Raw genomic sequence first — 18,204 nt, forward strand, 5'->3', positions numbered from 1 at the left:
TGAATGGAGATGCTAATAAAATATTGTGGGTGAAGGAAGGCTTGGGAACGAGCAGGACTTACATGTGATGTAAAGAGCTGCCTGGATTAAATGGCACCGAAAGTTCTGGTTCCTGCTGCTGCTGACATGGGAGGAGTTTGCACATGTTATTGGCTTCATAGAGCTTCTGCACAAAGTTGCTCTTGTGCTGCTTTGAGCACATTTACCTGCAGGTTCTGTAGCCCACAGCTCATTGAATGTTGGGTAGCTTCTATTCTACTTTTCCATTGAACATGGTAACTTCTTCATAGGCGGTGACCTCAGCATGTCAGCTGTATTTCAGATTTTTTTTTGTAAGTACAGCTGCTGTTTTCTGGCATACTGACCATTAAAGTGCTGACTCTTGTCTTATACAGAAGTTATCCATTATATGTTTGTTTGGTTTTTTTTTTTTAAGTGTAGTTATAAATCTATTGATGTGTAGAATTTTACAGCATGTAAGAATCAGGTAAACATTAAGTACAGGAACATATAGCTTGGGAACAAATCTGCATTCAACACTTGAAAAGTTCTGACTTCATTCATTGTCCCATATACTACTTATGCAACACTTAGGTTTTACAACAGGGTGAATGTTCTGTCTTGTGACTTCAGCTGCAATCCCCTTTATCCTTATGTCTCCTGAGCTGTCGTCTGTCTCTCACTCTTCTTGTCTTCTAGCTAGGTGTAACGTATGGGTATGCTATTTCAAACACTGTGCTATTTGTCACACTGACAAAAGTATTTAGCCAGTCTTACAGGTTTTTACTAGCAGATGTTAACTATTCCAGTTAGGAGCGAGCTGGATTTCTGGCTCCATCTTCCGCAAGCAGCATCAAGCACATGTCTCAAGCAGCATCTTCCACATTTTATTTACAGTGAAATGGGCTCTAAAGGATTGTCCTTAAAGCTACAAAAGCTAGGATACTTAAAGCATGGTTTGCTGTGTCTTAGTATCAAGGTTATTAATCATGTTTTCCACAGTGCAACATTTGTCGCTGTTCTACTGATTGCAGTCCCTCAAGGACAGGCTGCTCCAGCATGGCTCCTTCACAGGGTCACAGGTCCTACCAGGAAACCTGCTCCAGCATGGGCTCCTCTCTCTATGGGTCTGCAGGTCCCTGCCAGGTGGCTGCTCCAGCATGGGCCTCTTATGAGGTCCCAGCCCCCTCTCAGGCATCCACCTTTCCCAGCCTGGGTCTCTTGCATGGCTGCAGGGGGATCTCTGCATCCCCATGGACCTCCATGGGCTGCAGGGGCACATCCTGCTTCACCGTGATCTTCACCAAGGGCTGCAGGGACACATCCTGCTTCACTGTGATCTTCACCAAGGGCTGCAGGGGCACATCCTGCTTCACCATCATCTTCTCCATGGGCTGCAGGGGCACATCCTGCTTCACCATCATCTTCTCCATGGGCTGCAGGGGCACATCCTGCTTCACCATGATCTTCACCAAGGGCTGCAGGGGCACATCCTGCTTCACCATCATCTTCTCCATGGGCTGCAGGGGCACATCCTGCTTCACCATGATCTTCACCAAGGGCTGCAGGGGCACATCCTGCTTCACTGTGATCTTCTCCATGGGCTGCAGGGGCACATCCTGCTTCACTGTGATCTTTGCCATGGGCTGCAGGGGCACATCCTGCTTCGATCTTCACCAAGGGCTGCAGGGGCACATCCTGCTTCACCATCATCTTCACCATGGGCTGCAGGGGCACATTCTGCTTCACTGTGATCTTCACCAAGGGCTGCAGGGACACATCTTGCTTCAGCATGATCTTCACCAAGGGCTGCAGGGGCACATCCTGCTTCACTGTGATCTTTGCCATGGGCTGCATGGGAACCTCAGCTCAGGTTGCCTCAGCTCAGGTGCCTGGAGCACCCCCTGCCCCTCCTTCTCCACTGACCATGGTGTCTGCAGAGCTGTTCTCTCACATGTTCTCACCCTGCTCTTCTCTGGCCTCATTACATCTGCACAATAACTTTTTCCCCCCTTCTTCTGAAATCTGTGATCATCAAGGTGTAACGATCATTTCTAATTAGCCCTGCCTTGGCCAGCAGCATGCCCATCTCGGAGCTACCAGGGATTGGCTCTGCTGGACATGGCAGAAGCTTCTGGTAGCTTCTCACAGAAGCCACCCCTGTAGGCCCCTGGCTACCAAAACCTGGGCAACCTGTATATGTGGTCATACTGAAGGTACTTTGGTAGCTGGAGCATGGTGTGCCTTGCTGGTTGGAGACAGTAGGTGTTAGTTTGGCAAGGAATGTGATGGGTTTGGATGTAGTTCTAGAGAACAGCTGCATTCACTCCTACTTGACACTAGGCCACATAGCTAATCCTTTGGTATTACTGCATTATCACCCAAGTACATGCTATTCAGGAAAATGTAACACATGGTTTCTGAATTAATCTAAAAAAAGAGGTTAAAGCTATCTGTCTCAAGAATACTGTTTACAGTAATTTTGGTATCTTTTTTCTACATGAAAGAAGTGAATGTCAAGTTGCTTAAAAAGTACATCCAACATACCAATAGACAGCTACACTGTTTAAAATGGCTGACAATGCAGAATCCATAGTCTCTTTGTTTCAGTTTAGTAGAACAGACTTAAATTGTTAATTATTTGTTGGTACCCAGCAACTGAGAGGTTTTAGTGAAATTCGTATTACTCTGGTGTGATGCTTCCCCATCTAAAATTTGATATTACAACTTGAATGTCATCCTTTAAAACTCCAGAACATGGCATGCAGCTTAAATTCTTTATCTGAGTAAGTGACAGTTTAACAGAATAATGTGTGTATTGCTCAAAGATCACTGTAGGATGGTACTTCACTCAAATTTGATTCTGTGTATATGCCAGGTCACAGTGTATTTTGCACAGCCCACTGTGCTGGGCAAAATGTGTATTTTTTTGTTTTTCTCTCTAATAAAGTCTTTACATGTACTAGAAACAATAAACCAGTGCAAAACTAACATGAAATACTTGATTCTCTTACAGTGAAAATGTCCTGTTTGGAATGGGAAATCCTCTGCTTGATATCTGTGCAGTTGTGGACAAGGACTTCCTTGACAAGTAAGGCTTGATATCTTTTTTTTTTTTTTAATGTCAGTTTTGTTTCCAGAATTATGCCTATAAATAAATGGTGGGCTACCTGCCTGTATAATGCTGTGTTTAGGCTGATCTCTGGGATTCTGGCCTTGTGCTGGAAGTAGCCAGTATTTGTCATTTGATTGTTCTTGCTCTCTGAAACTGTGGTGGTGCTATCTATGAAAACCTTCTGTGTTGTCATATGTTGTTTTATCAATTTATTCTAGGGTCCTCATGCTGTCTTTGTTAGTCTTTAATTGGAAGGAGTCATCAATTTCAGTAAGATTTAGGTAGCTCTTGTATGAATCTTCATGTACTACTTTTGATTTACTATGAACTGTACTCTTCTTCAGTGATGTCTATGGGGAAAATAGGCCATTTCTGTAACACACCAAGAAAAGTTGTGCAAATACACCTTTAAAAAAAATATACCCGTTTATCAGTCAGGAACAGGACTGCTTCTTATCAGGTTGTCTATTATCTTGCTTAAGCCTACTCGTTATACTACCATCCATATAACCATATTGCTGGATTGCCTAATTGTCATTAAGCTTACTTGTTCTTGAATCAGCTTAGACATCTGTCTTTTCCAGAGGTGTAAAATACAGTTGCTCTTTTAAATCTTTCTGCTTGAGCTCCATTTTTTATTGCTGTTGCCACTTCTTCTCTGCTTTGTAAGTTGATTTGATCTTTCAGAGTGCTTGCAATTTTTTTTCTTTAATTTTTCAAGTGTTAATAATTCTTTTTCTAATAGTACTTTATTTTGTTAATGGAAATGTTGCATCAAAACTAAATTTTGCATCATCAAATAAGGAACGGGTGCAGAGTTTTTATTTTTGAATGTGTATTGTCAGCTACAAATATTTTGTTCTGCAGCTTTTAATAGCAATAATTTGTCATTAATATTTCATCACATATTTTATCATAAGATTTGTTTAAGTAAGAGCCTCTGTGTTGTAAGCTGGAAACAAAAGACAAGAATGTAATGGATTGTGTCAAATTCAAACACCTGGAACTTTAGAAATCAGGTCTATGTCTTGAATATTAAAAAAAGTGAATTAATCTGGTGTAATTCTCTGCCTCGTGTTTCCACTGAAATAACTTGAAAGCCGGTTTCTAAAAATTAGTAACGCCCTTCTCCCAACCTAACAATACTTCCCAACTAATCCTTATAAACTGCTGACATAAAAGAGATGATGGGATCTCTACTGCAGCACTGGAATCCTTCAGGAGTGCATTGTGCTTTTCACTGGATGTGATGTGATGTGCAGAATTTAATTTAATTTAAAAATTAGAAGTCTTATGTATTCAAATTTGAGTCCTGTCAGACAAATTAAATTATGTGCTGGAGCAGCACATGCTCTGTGAGCATTGCTTTACTGCCAGGATGCATTTGTGGGGTGTTGCATTATTGAAAGCCATAAGCAGTGTTCCCCCAGCAGTTTCACAGGAGCCTGCTGATGGTGTGATAGCTCTGGTAATGACCTCAAAACTGAGGAGCTTGTTTAGCTTCTCCTGCACCTGATTTGATATCCCTCTCCCTGTTTGTCAGGGTATGCAGAGAAGTCCATTTAACAAACCAAAAAGAGTGTTTCTACTCCAGGTCCAACTACCTTTTGCAACACTTTCTGAAATGGGGATCAGATCCCACCCTTCCTCAGCTTGTGAAGAGAGATAAAATAGAAAATGGAGCTGTAGAGCAACTGCTGGAATAAAGTTATCTAGTCAAATGCTGCAGGGAGGTGCAAGAGCATAGACATTTCAGGACTGTGAAGCATTTGAAAGAGAAATTGTTGATCATTGTAGTTTCTCTTTTTTTCAAGCAAGACCTGCACCCGTCTCTAGCCATGGAGTGTCAGCTTTTGGTATCTTGGCAACCTTGAGTCTGTTTCTCACCTCTTCTGCTGGGTGGGAATGTTTAATGGGGTTGTCAGGCCAGCAGGGCTCTGACTTGAGAAGGTAGCTTAGGCAAACAAGAAAAGTTTAGGTAAACACACATAAAAATTTTATACATTTAATTTTTACAGTGTTTCTGTTACTTTATCCACCTCTTGTACAGTCAGTTTTAAGAATTCCTTTGTTCAGAATAAAGGACTTGATGTTGCAAGTTTAATTAATATATATTGTCAATGAAATAAGAGTATTAAAATGAGTCCTGTAAACAGCTTATTTTTGTAACTTCTGTTAAGAAAGTGCAAACTGAAGCAGCATAAAGAAGTACAGAACATGACCTTTTTAACAATATTTAATTGGCCTACAATGCATGTTAGAAATAAACCTGAAAATAAATATATAATGCAGTCCCCTTGCAGATTCTAAACAGTTTGCTGCCCTGTAATACTGGTTTGAGGAACTGAGCAGTGTTGGAGGGCTTGGTGGGTATTTTTGGCTTGGGTTAGCACAACCCTGATACTTGGCTTTCAAAGTGGATTTTGGTTTAATCTGATCTCCAAAGTCTTTTGCTCTCTAGACAAGTTTTGGAGGGCTTTTTTAAGCCTTTTCTAGGAGAAGCAGTTTTAATTTATATCACAACAGAATTTGACCATGCCCATCTGAGCTTTTCAGACCATATCAGCAGTCTGGCATTACCTGAGCCTCTCTGAGCCAGAGAAGCTTCTCTCTTCTACCTTCTCTCTCTGAGCCAGAGAAGCTTTAGCCTCTGTTGTGATTTCTGGGTCCCATTTCTTGCCTCTCTTCAGGGAGACAATCTGGAAAAGTGCTAGCAGCTTTAATGGCACTGTTGAAAACTGGTGATACCACAAACCACTTTAGTTTCTGTTTACAGAGCTGGAAAGAAGTCTTAAAATAAATATAGTCCACCATATGTCTTTGGGTATTTTTAGTATCTGCATGAAAGAAATATCAGAAATGTGGTTTTGTTTTGGTTTTTTGTCTGCATCAACTCCATTACCTAAGAGTATTTTTGTTTAATTTATCAAGATATGGATACTTACTCAAAGAGCAAGTATCTTCTTAGGGGTGAGAGGGGAAGGAATACAACAAGAATTAATGCATTGTGGGTGAATTGCTAACTATAGCTATGCTAATCTATGAAAATAACTTTGCTAACAGGTATTCATTAAGGCTTTTGGTGTACTCACTTCTACCTATGACATTTAACAGGAATGATTCTTCTACCTTTTAACTCCAAAAAGCATTTAAAAATAACTTAATCTACACTACTTACATTAAACTCTGCTAAAATGGGCAAAGAAATTCTGATTAACATGCCAATAACATTTTAAGACTAAACTCAGTATTGCTGACTCCTGTAAATACTCCAATGTCTTGCTGTTAAAATCTGGGGGTTGCATGTGTTTCATTGCTCTCCCTAGAACGCTCTGTTTTGCAAATATTCAATTTTTGACACTGAATTTAGCTTACCTAGTTGTAGTTAATTTTTAGGTTGTAGAGAGCTGGGCACTACTTGTCACCTCAGGTGCACTTCAGTGGTTGAGAAATGTGTGTTCGTGGTATGGTTAAATCTTCTCTTGCTGGGTCTATGGCTGCATGAGCTGAGGAGGAGAAGAGAATCAGTGTTGACAAATCGACATTGACAGAACTATTGTGCCAGTCCTGAAACTTCCCAGTATGTGAAACCTTGTATCTTCCCTGACTGATCAGAGGGAAGGTAAGGAAAATATCTGTAATTGCCAGCATCTGTATTATAAGCATGGAAATATCCTTCAGCCTATGCTCTTAAAAAGGAGTGGGGATATAGGGGAAAATTAGGATATATGTTTTATTTATCACAGCAAGTTTCAAGAATCATATTGCTGTATTTCACTCTAATTTCTGGGCTCTTGACCAGAGCCATGATCTCATGAGTTGAGGTATGTTTACTACTTGGGCTGCCAAATTCCATTATAGTTAAAACCTGCAGACTATTTTGTCACCATCATGGTCCAGGATTACAAGTTTCTGTGTGATTACTTGTTGGTTGTCCAAGCAGACAAGTATTTTTCTCTTTAGGTCTTCTTTTTTTTTCCCCTTAAATTAGGGTCTGTGGCAATCTTTGCACAAGTTAATTTAGAATGCTCAGTGTTGGAATTTTTATAACTTTCATGCCCTCTACCATCTGTTCCTTAGTTCTCTTCCCTGCCTTTTCTGGTGTAAATACAAACTATCTTTAAATCAAGAAGTGGGTTTATATTCTTTTTCTTCTTCACTGGAAAGAACAGGTTTGAAGAAACAGGGAAGGAAGAATGAATGGGGTCTTTGGAGTGGTGGTAACCACTGAAAAGACTATTGCAGTGAAGGAAGAAATGCTGTCATTGTGATTCATAATTTCACAGGTGTGGATGTGGATCTCCTGCAGTGTGCTACCAACTTAACTGTAGCACTAGAAGTGGTTGGGTCATTCCTGGAGATGCCAAGATGTGTGAGCATCCTTTACCTTTCCTCACTGCAGAGTACTGGCAGAAGGTGATGGGTTAGTTGAGCACAAACTATTGTGCTAGAACAGCATTAACATCTAGTAAATTAAACATTCTTGTGTGAAGCTATTTTAGTGTTTGCTGTGATGAAAGTAAGAAGATATACATATTTGATCCCTTTTCCAGTCTTGTGGAAATGTGGATTATAAATTAAGAAAAGTTGTGAAGCAGCTTCAGTTGACAATTATGAAAAACTTGTGCTTTCTTGTGTTAAATTTAGGTTAGTCTGTATGAACTGTGGCTTGTGTTATTCTCAGCATTTTCAGTTTGTTACCTTTGCTCCTGTCTAACAGAAGCCTTTGTAGCTTCCCATAGGAAAAAAAAAACCATCAAAAGACCATTCATCCAGTTAACTCTCATGAAGTGGCCAAGGGTCTAAATAGCTTTTATACAACCAGAGGTGATTCTCTGTTCACCAAACTCAGCTTCAGTGCAAAACAAACCCTTCCCCAAAAACTCATGCTGAAGTGAGCTTGAAAAATGAGAAGAAAAAATGGGAATTCTGTACTTGGAAGCTGCAGTATCCAGGAGTGCACAGCCTGCAAACATGGGCTTTGCTGCTTTTTTAAGTGGGGACCCCCTACCCCCTTCAGACTTGCAGCCTTTTCAGTTTCATTAATGTGTTAACTTAGATTCTGTGCTTCTTCAGCCCTTGGGAGAGGTTAATGGGTTTTTGTATTGCTTTGAGCTAGGAGTTGTGTTACCTGTTGTCCTGGTTTTGGCTGAGACAGGGTTAATTCTCTTTCTAGTAGGTGTTGCAGTGCTGTGTGTTTTGGATTTAGTGTGTACAGTCTGTACAGTGATGAAGGTATGTAAAGTATATGGTAAAAACTTTTAAATCTCCCAGAAAATTTGGCCTGAGATCTCCCTGAAAAATACAAAATTTTTGTATTTTCTTCCCCTTGCAGATGATAATTTGGTGTATGATGTTCCATTGTTTCAGTAATTCTTGGGAAGATTAATCCTGAATGTATTTGTTGCATCGGCTCATCTGGCAGAGGCCGAATAGCTGAGTGCTATATTATTACCTTGTGGTTTTAGTTGTATCTGTAGAAGTCCATTTAATTAGTCACAAGGTCTGAACATAGAACATGCTTGAAACTGTTGAGCCCAATTGCATCATCTGACTGCTGATAAATGATAAAAATTCCAGTGTTTGCTTGCAAAAACTTAGAATGATGATAGCTGTCTTAAGAAGGTCCTCTTCATACTAATATGTCTATAAATTTGGTAGTATTCCTGACAACATAATCAAAGCTTTCTACAGCCCTAATGCTTTCTACTAGTGCATTTAGTTAAATATGTAGTTTACATGTGTGAAAGATTTTAGTTATGCTCCATTAGGAAAGGCTGTTTGAAAAATCTACTATGGAGTAACAGTGTTGCATGGAGAGCTGAAGTTTTCAGGGTATATAGGGCTTGAGCAGTGTTTATAGAGGAGCTTGTCATTATGTATTTACCTGTAAAATAGAATGTAAGATGTTCACAAATGGGAAATATTCCACTCTTTTCTTTATTGTATGTTGTCACTTTTGAAAAAGTACTTGTTTAGTAATGAACTGTAAATCATGAATTATTCTTTTATTTTTCCCATTCATCAGAAGACTTACAGATTTAATGCATGTCAGTAGAATGTCTATTTAATGGACTAATTGTATTCTTTAGAATAACCTTAAGCACATGACAGATACACACACACAGCTTATCTGTATTTTCCCTTTGCTTACAAATAAAAATTTGTTTAACAAAACTTTGTGTCTTGCATTACAAGGCAAATGAGGAAAGAATGGGTTCAATTTGCATCTTTAATGCAAACAAGAAGCTTTAAGTGGAAGTGATCTATGAATTAACAAAGTGTCTCTGGTTTTAATTAGGCAATAATATTAAATGAAAAGACCCTTGCTGATGATATCTTTGATGGAAAAAGCTGGGTCTTGTCAGTAGAGAACCAGAATCCATCTTAAACTCAATGGTAAAACTTTCTCTTTGAAAGTGTTACTTGCTTTTTCTACTGAGAAACCTTGCATATTAGAGTTTCCAGATGGCACAATTACAAGATTGATTTTTATTTAGGATACAGTAAACAAACATTGTGATTCATGTTCTGGATATGGTTTCAGGCATTATTTTAATTACAGATTTCTAAGATATGATTTTAATATTGTTTTCCATTCCTGTCCTGCTTGTCCAATCCAAAATTTTCAATGGCATAGTACAGATTAGAGGAGTTTTTTCTGCTCCAGTAATAAAGTGTAGCTGGTTGATCACTTGTGACTTGAAGAATAAAAAAGCCCAGTCAAAAAGTAGCAATTATTTTACATAGTCTCAGTTTTTTTACTCTAAATGAAATTGATCTGTTGTCTTTTGGAAAAGATGGCTTTTTAGTGATAACATTTTGGTTGGAATATTTTCATCTTTCTAAAAACTTCCGTTTCAAAAAAAGGAGATATTTAAGTAAATTATAATGCTCATTACTACTTGATTAGTTTTGCTTCATTCAGGTGAGGCAATATGCAATCTCAACAGTTTTTCTTCCCACGTTACATTTATCAAGAAGAGAAAGACTTGTCCTTCCTTTTGAAATTAAATACTGTTAACATTTCTTTTTAGTAACTTGCTATTACATCAGGCTATTCCTGAGCAAAGTGCGGGTACCACAGCAGTGTTACAGGTAACTAACTGTAAGCTAAGGTGTGAGGTGCTTATGCCACTGAAGATCCCTGGTCCTGTGCCTCTGCTCTTCGGCACAGAACCCTGCCCAGGCCTGCTCTGTGTTGTGCTTCTTCTTGTCCTGCTCCTTTTGGAGGAAAAAAAAGGAACTGTTTCCCTTGTGGTCTCTGCTATAGCCACAGGGAAAGGGTGGAGGCAGCCCATCTTCCTCTTAATTACTGGTGTTCTTGTTTCCCCGTAGCCAAGAGCTGGAGTAGGGTAAACTAGCTGTTTGAGTGTTGTTTTATGTTATTTTTGTCAGGGCAGAATCATCAATATTCCAAGTTACTGGAGATCTTTTTGTATTGTAGACTTCAGAATGCTACAAAGCCTGCAGTTCCCTTATAAATTCAGAGTAAATGCAGAGCTGGGGAAAGACTATTTTCATTTTACAAACCCTTGATTCCTCTCTTCAATGTGTTAGCATACAAATTATTTTCATTTTTTAGTTTTACTTGAGACTTGTAGGGTTTATGGCACATGAATACTGGGGAGCAGTGGCTAAACAATTTTTGGTGATTATTTTAGCAGATTGTCCCAGTAAATTTTTTTCCTTTTATTTCTTCCCTTGTTTTGTGACAGCAAAAGTGATTAAGTTTCAATGTAAGAATCTGAGGTGCACAGGACAAGGTGTGAAGGGGAGCAAATCACTGTCTAACGTGACAAGCTGTACCAAGTGAACACTAGCATGAAGCCACAGAAGTACAAACATTACCAGGAACATTTTTTCAGTTCTCGTATTATTGAAGCTATTTCCTTCGTCAGTCTTGAGGCTGGGTTTTATTCTTTTTACATAACAGAAACTTCCCACTGGTAGGAAGGTAGGCAATAAAGATTACTTGACATTAGGCTGTCACTGTAGTCTGGAAGTGTACAGTCAACTTCCTCCATTAGAGATTAAACTATACCCAAATTCACTTCCAGACCACTCCAAGGAAAGGCTGCATGCAGTCTCACCTTTGAATATTAAGTTAAGCCTGGTGTCCTATGTGGCTTCAGGCTAGCATACCTTTTCTGGTCTGTGTCGACACAAGAACTACAGTTAGAAATGTAAATCTTCTGATTTCTGCCATTCATATTTCCCAGTAAAAGCGAAAAAGTGTTCCAGAATCTCACATGTCTCCTATACAATTTATTTTGTATAGTTACTGTGTAGACAAGAGATCAAAGACCTTCCCCAAATATGATTGCAATAACTCCCATTTTTGCCAGAATATGTTCCAGTGTGTTTCACCGAAGCTGTTTTGAAATGTGCTTGTGATGTTATATGTGGCAGTGGTAAACAGCAGCCAAAGTTCCAAACAGAATCCTCAGGGCGTGTCAAGTTCTGTATGTAATTCTACAACCAGTCCTGAGACAAAACACTCACCTGGGCCTAAAGTGACAGGAACTGTCCAAATACCTCAGTCAGTCTGTTTCCTCTGCCAGACCCTTGCATGTCTGGACTTGATGCTGCAGGTCCCACTGTGGGTGAAGAATTTAATATATACTGAGCAGTGGCCATGTCTTGAGGCAAAAGGGAGGAACAGTTCTTCTCAGAAAGAGTAATTGCAGTTCCTGGTATGCCCCAGTGGCAGCAGAGCAAGGACTTAATCTCTCAAGAACACTGCCCTACATCTCCATCTTGGTATTGCTCATTCATTTCTCAGGATAAAATCAAAATTTTCAGTGCAGTAAAAAAGCTTTCTCTGCCATTTTCCCCATGCTACTTTTTGCTAGAAAGCTGACGACTATATTGGCTTGGATATGTTCTTTGAGCATGGCTGAAATTTCACAGCTGTAACATTTGTCTGTAGCTTTCTGTTTGCTGTAAACAGTGTTAAAATAATTTGTAGAGAAGGCAAATTAAGGTAAGTGAATTCCCTGACAATTACTATTTAAATTTCTGTAAGCTGGACTATCCTGTATTAAGCCCTTGGGTGCAGAGACAGGTGATGAGAGAGATGCAGCTTTTAGACAGCACTGAGACTCATTTAGGTTGCAGCAATAATATGAAATTAGTACTTCAGCCTAGCCTGTCACAAGCAGAAGCACATTGATAAAGTTGTCTAACAGGAAAATGGAATACATTTTAAACTATATTTTTTTAAGAAAGAAGAGAGGTTTTAACTGATATGTAAGACTTGCTGTTAGTTTCCTTATAATTTCTAAATAGGAACAATGTGTATTTTATTAAATAGGATGCACCAGTCTTTTTCCATGTCTCTCTATGAATGACGACAAGGTCCATTCTTAGCATTTTGAAGACAGTTAAATATTTAATGTCAATCAAGATTTAATACAGTCTCAGAACTTTCAGTTCCTTCCTTTTGGAGGATTTTGTTGCTTAAAGGTAATATTCTGGGCTGACTTGTGGTTTGTGAGTTCGTCACTGACGAATAAATGACTTTTGCTCTGTCTTAATTGATTTTTATTGATGTGGCATGTATTTCTTTGTACTAGAGACACTAAAATAATTGTATTTTAGAGATTCTGTTTTCATTTGTTCTTTTTGGAGATAGAGATAGAACAGATCTAGTATGGAGACAGAGGTGTAATTCAGTTCTGAAATGTACTTTGTGTTAATGGAGCCCAGCATGGTTGTATGTTTGCAATGTAACGTTACTGTGTTTGTTAGTGTATCCAGAGTATTAACAGGTATTTTACTGTAGGTGTAGAGCCTATTGAAATTCATCCCGATGGCCTTTTATAAGTCTACCTTCTCTGAGGAGGCAATGAAGAGTGTGTTTTCAAGTGTAAATTGAGTAGCTGGCAGTGCTATTCATATATGGCAGACAGGTAGTCTTTATTTAGAAGAAGTCATGAATATTTAGAAGAAATATATCAATCTGAGGGTCACATTAACAACCACACTACTGTGCCTTCTCTGAATTAGAGATATATATGTGTATGTATGTGTATATATAGATATATAAAATTCTCAAGGCAGAGCTACTCAGGGGCAGGGGAAGTATTTGGGGATTTTCAGTACTAGTGATGCCAGGATCTGTTGTAGAACTGGTACAAGTTGGTCTGAACAAAAAATTTTAAGGTGATAATAGCAAATAATTGTGGGTAACTAGGAAAAGAAAAGGAACCCTCCAGTTTATATTATGTACATGTTTTTTTAGTTGGTGTTTTTCAGTAAGTTTTATGCATGTAAAACTTTAAGGCATGATTGTGGAAACTCGTTTGTATTTATAATCAAAATGAATTGAACTGCAAATGAGTGTTTATTTCTGGTTGAAGAAAATAGGTATGTAAATGTTAGATGAAAATTTCAGAGTAGGAACAATGCAAGAAGAACTAGAAAAACTGAAGTGGCTTAAATATTAGAGGCTCAAAGGAATAATAGTAAATGGAGTAGGTTAAGAGTTCAGTCTGTAAGGAGAATACCTATAGTTCTGCACAAATTGAATTAATATTTTATCCCTTAATAAAGTTACTAAAAGTCAATAAAATGTATTTCTACTGGTGCAATGAGTCTAGAATTCAGAGTACCAATTTAAAAAAATGTAGAGAGTGTGTACAGCTTTTAAAAAGGTACTTGTAGTCAGAAAAATGTTTTTTGGTCATAATTTTAAAAACATCTATATCTCTATACAGCAAGTGTTTAGCTGTCTTAAATTTTTAGCTCCCTAGTTTGTAGTTAAGGACACTGTTTTGACAAGGCCACTTCTATATGCTTAAGTCCAGAGTGATAGGGCTGACCCTATTAAATGATCATAGTTTTTCGCAGTCTGGTGATTAACAGGCTTTGAACTTTCCTGGCTTTCTTAATCCCTTTTAATCATTTAAACCTATTATTGTTTTGACTTCAATTTCAAAAGCCCTTTAAATCTGTCTTACAATATTAATAGCTGATTAAAGTCCTGATTTCCAGCCATATTATCAGTGGGGCATCTTACCTTATTACTCTGAATAATTCAGAAACAACTAGGAAAATATTGATCAAGGGTGAAAGAAAAGAACACCAGAAGAACTGGACCTAGAAATTTTTATATTCAAAGTAGTGGTCATATCCATGCGTTAAGTGGGAGAGACAAAATCTTTGCTTTCATTTATGACATGAATAACTGTATTTCTTTTTTCTTTGAGGTTTAGTAGTGTCATTTTAAGCTAATTCTGTGTTGACATTTAAATCCATAATCCATTTTTCATAATAAGTAATGTGTTAAAAAAATTCTGCTAATATTTTTTGAATCCCTTTCACTCAGAAATTCCAACTTTTTTTTTTCTGAAGAAGAGAGGTTTGTATAGGGAGTCATGCAGCCAAAAAAGACTCCAGTCATAATAGTGGAGAGGAACTGAGTAAAAAGGAAAACACTAGAAATTTGCTCCATGTGTTCTCCAAGGTGGTCCTTCATTCTCTCAGCTCTGACATATCTATTCCCATAGCAAGGATTAAAGTCTGGATTTTTTTTTAAAATAAAGTGCCCAGTATCTGTGGTTTGAGTTGCAGTTAATTTTTTCCCTAAGCAGATGCTTTTGTTTAGTTAAGCAGTGCAATTCTCTGCCAGTCAATGTACATGCCCTTTCCCAAACTGAACTTGATTCTTTGTCATTGATAACTATAAAGTAATTTATTTCCCTTTAAATATGAAGTAATTGATTTTTTCTGAAGTAATTTGTTTTCTGCTTTGTATAGAATTTAAGGTTGAAGTATCTTAACCTTCTGTTGCTATTTTTTCAAGTCTCCTTCCCACTACCACTAGTGTGTGCTTTAATCCTGCCTACATTTCTTCTTCTGAAGCTGAACACTTTAGCTACAACTTTATTTGTTTGAAAATTTAAGAAAATGAAATAATTAGTTAGGCTAACAGCTCACTCTGGAGTATTTTTGCTAATTTTTGTTTTGTTTGTTTGCTTGTTCCTATTTCTGGATTGTAGAAGTTCATTGCTGTCTTAAATGCTTGGTGTGAGTGGGAAGCTCAGGTTGAATTAGTTCCAATTCATAACACCCCATTTCCCCTCTCCCCAAGTTACTACTCTGTGCGATGCCTTTAACCCCACCCATATTTTTATGCTTTTAATTTACCTATTTGGCTTCATATGTGTTAGTATTTTGAACTCTGTCTGCTACAATGCTCTCTTGTCATGACATACCTGTGCCAGTCTCCTGTCATCTGTGGATTTCATCAGTATCTTCTGTACTTAAGGCCAGATCACTCATGGATTTGTGGCATAGTGTTGGGTCTAGCACTGATCCACGTTGAAATCAGTCTGATTCACGCATTGTCTCACAGTTCTAATATTTTCCCAAAGAAATGTCTGAAAGGTGTTTTAAGCAGTTTCCTCTTTTGTTGGTATAAATGGACCCTTGCAAAACCTTTTTCTGGAAGCATGCTTTCTTAGGGGTTGTATTGCTACTGTACAGTCTGTCTTTAATCTTTCAGTTTTTCAGGGATGGCAATCTGGCCTTTTATATTTGTCAACAAAGCAGTATCTACTCAGTAAGAAATTGTTCTAAAATGGTGTAACCTGTTACAAGATCATCCTTAAGTAACAGTGAATAATGATGAACCTGAACCTGAACCTGTTCTGGGTTCTGTCTCTGAACCCAGAAATTAGTGTAGAAAGGGTCTCTGTTTTGCTGTCAACTTGAGGCCAGGAAGAAATGTGAAAAGATAGGGAGGACCAGCTGCCCTGGTATAGAATAGGAGAGAGGCTAAAGAGGGGAAGACACTTTGAGAGGATGGAGAGTGTGGTGCATTTCAGATGGTGAAACTAGGAGACTAAGCAACAGTGGAATCTACAGGGGGAAAAAAAAAGTAAATGTATTAAACTGCTGGAGTAAAAACAGTGCAAGTCAGGCAAGACAGTGAGACTTTTCAGAATACGAATCAAAGGCCTTTACTGTTTGGGTCTGTCTTTTTTTTTAGTGGAGGGAAAAAACATGTCTTAAATATTTGGACTAAGGTCCTTGTATCTGCCAGTTACAGAAAACTTTAATTTGGTTTAGCTGCTTTCATCTGGTCCATGATGAATTGGGCTGCTAAACTTACATACCTGGTGTGGTCTTGGTTGTGGATTTTTTTGTTTTTATCTGGATTTAGAAAATTCACAGCCCTAGAATCTGGTTTAGCAAGCTCAAAGTAATGATCCAGACTCGTACAAGTCATGATACTCACACTGTATTTGTGTGCGTGGGAAAGATTATTGGGCTAGTGGGAAGAGCAAGGCTACATTAGATTTAACTGAAATTTCTATGCAGCTATATAGCCTTGTCAAAAATGCAGAAATACTTCAAGTACTATTTGACTACTGTAGGAAAAGCAGTTTCCTTACTGCTTTTTGATCTCTGTATAGATCAAGTCAGAAGAAATGGCATTAGCACTTATGGCAGCATTACTTATTCTGTCTGATAAATTGCAGATGGAACTTGAGAAACAGGCTGACCTTCTGTACCCATCCCCCATAAATCTGAGGCATTAGAAATATTTTGTGAGCTGGGCTCGCTGTGCACATTGGCTTGGAAATGCTCGTGAGGATGCCCTGTTGTAGCAGGTTCACACATGGCTGATGATCTTGTGGGATGTGAGAACTGCAGAGAAATCAGTCAAGATACTCTGAAAAAGGACATGTGAATACAATGTCCCAGAGATGCCTTGTTCTAGTTTTGACAAGATTAATAATTATGAAAAAGAAGAAAAAAAAGGACTGTGGTTCCTTTTTTTTTTAGCCTAGTGAAGGTAGCCTTAACATCATTTGGAAGTTGAAGTAACACAATTGCTGAATCATTCTTATGCAACCTTCTTTAAATTAATCTGAAATATAATAAGACTATAAGGAAATCCTTAAGGTTCCTTATGACTTCTTTGAAAAATTATGAAGAAATGCGTCTGCTGAGCTCTGTCTTAACAGGTATCTTCTTTTATTGATGAAGCATAGCCTAGTATAAATAAAATCTACTTGTCTGGTCCAGTTAATGCAGCCAATGGGTGTCAGGTGTCTAATGGAGAAATCACACTCTGTTCCTTTTTTTGATGACTTTTCTGCAAAGTTCAAAGAACACTTTGGAAATCTGCCCTTTCATGTATTGAATTTTTAATCAATCTGGGGAATACTTAAAGCAGTAAGTGCAGCAAAGCATGTCAAATACAATAAGCTTATGGAATAGCAAAGCCCAAGTGCGTTTAAAGGTGAGCAGGGTTAGTCAGAGCCATGTACTGAGGCAAGAAGTTTGTATTTATTTGTACATCAACCAAAGCAGAGCAATGTCTTTGCAGATATATATTTTGGGCTTCCTGGAATGCTTTACTGTCCCAGCTTTCTATCATGGACATAGTTTAAATATAGGGGTTTTTTTGCTCACTACTCACATTGATGGTTAATGCTTAGAAAATACTTTTATCTCTAGTATCTTGTTCTTCACAAGTACTCTTGAAAATAGTGATCAGAATATTACTGTCATACATATGCAGTTTTTCATACATCCTGGTGTACATTTCATCTTGGCTTTTCTGGCCCAAGCAGCATATATATATATATATATATATATATATATATATATATATATATATGTGTGTGTGTGTGTGCTGATTTTCATTTGGATATTTGTGCAATTATTACTTATTTTTTGTTTAGATTGGTGGATTCAACTAAAAAACTTTGAAAGTTGACTTAATTTTAAAGCTATGAAGATATATTGCCTTTTTTTTAAACCTGTTTGCTCATCACTAGTTTCATTTTGGGCTTTTGGACAGGTGAATGTTACCATCTTTTCAGGAAGTTTTTGACAGAGAAGATCTGAATTTTTTATATGTTTGGAGTTTATCACCAGTGCATATTTCATGCAGGCTGCGTTTTCTTTTTAATTTGGTCAAGGCTTTTTGAAATTGGATGCTGCCTGAAAGGAACTGTACTTTATGGCTGTTTGTTGCATTAAAAATATTTCTGTAAAAATGCTCTCTACTGTCTAAGTACATGAATTTTCATACTGGCTTGTATGAGAAGCTGGGAAATAAAAAATCC

The 18,204-nt window shown here is 37.9% G+C and overlaps 1 protein-coding gene across 2 annotated transcripts in view; it reads left to right on the forward strand.

Annotated features, from left to right (window-relative positions):
- Positions 1-18,204, forward strand: part of ADK (adenosine kinase) — a 269,560-nt gene that overhangs the window by 12,658 nt on the left and 238,698 nt on the right. For both annotated transcript variants that reach the window (XM_036385322.2, XM_036385323.2), the window contains exon 2: positions 3,017-3,091. In XM_036385322.2, coding sequence (XP_036241215.1) covers positions 3,017-3,091 — 75 coding nt within the window. The remainder of the gene's footprint in view (positions 1-3,016; positions 3,092-18,204) is intronic.

Source organism: Molothrus ater, chromosome 8 (genome assembly GCF_012460135.2).
Source record: "Molothrus ater isolate BHLD 08-10-18 breed brown headed cowbird chromosome 8, BPBGC_Mater_1.1, whole genome shotgun sequence".
Taxonomy (NCBI): Eukaryota; Metazoa; Chordata; class Aves; order Passeriformes; family Icteridae; genus Molothrus; species Molothrus ater.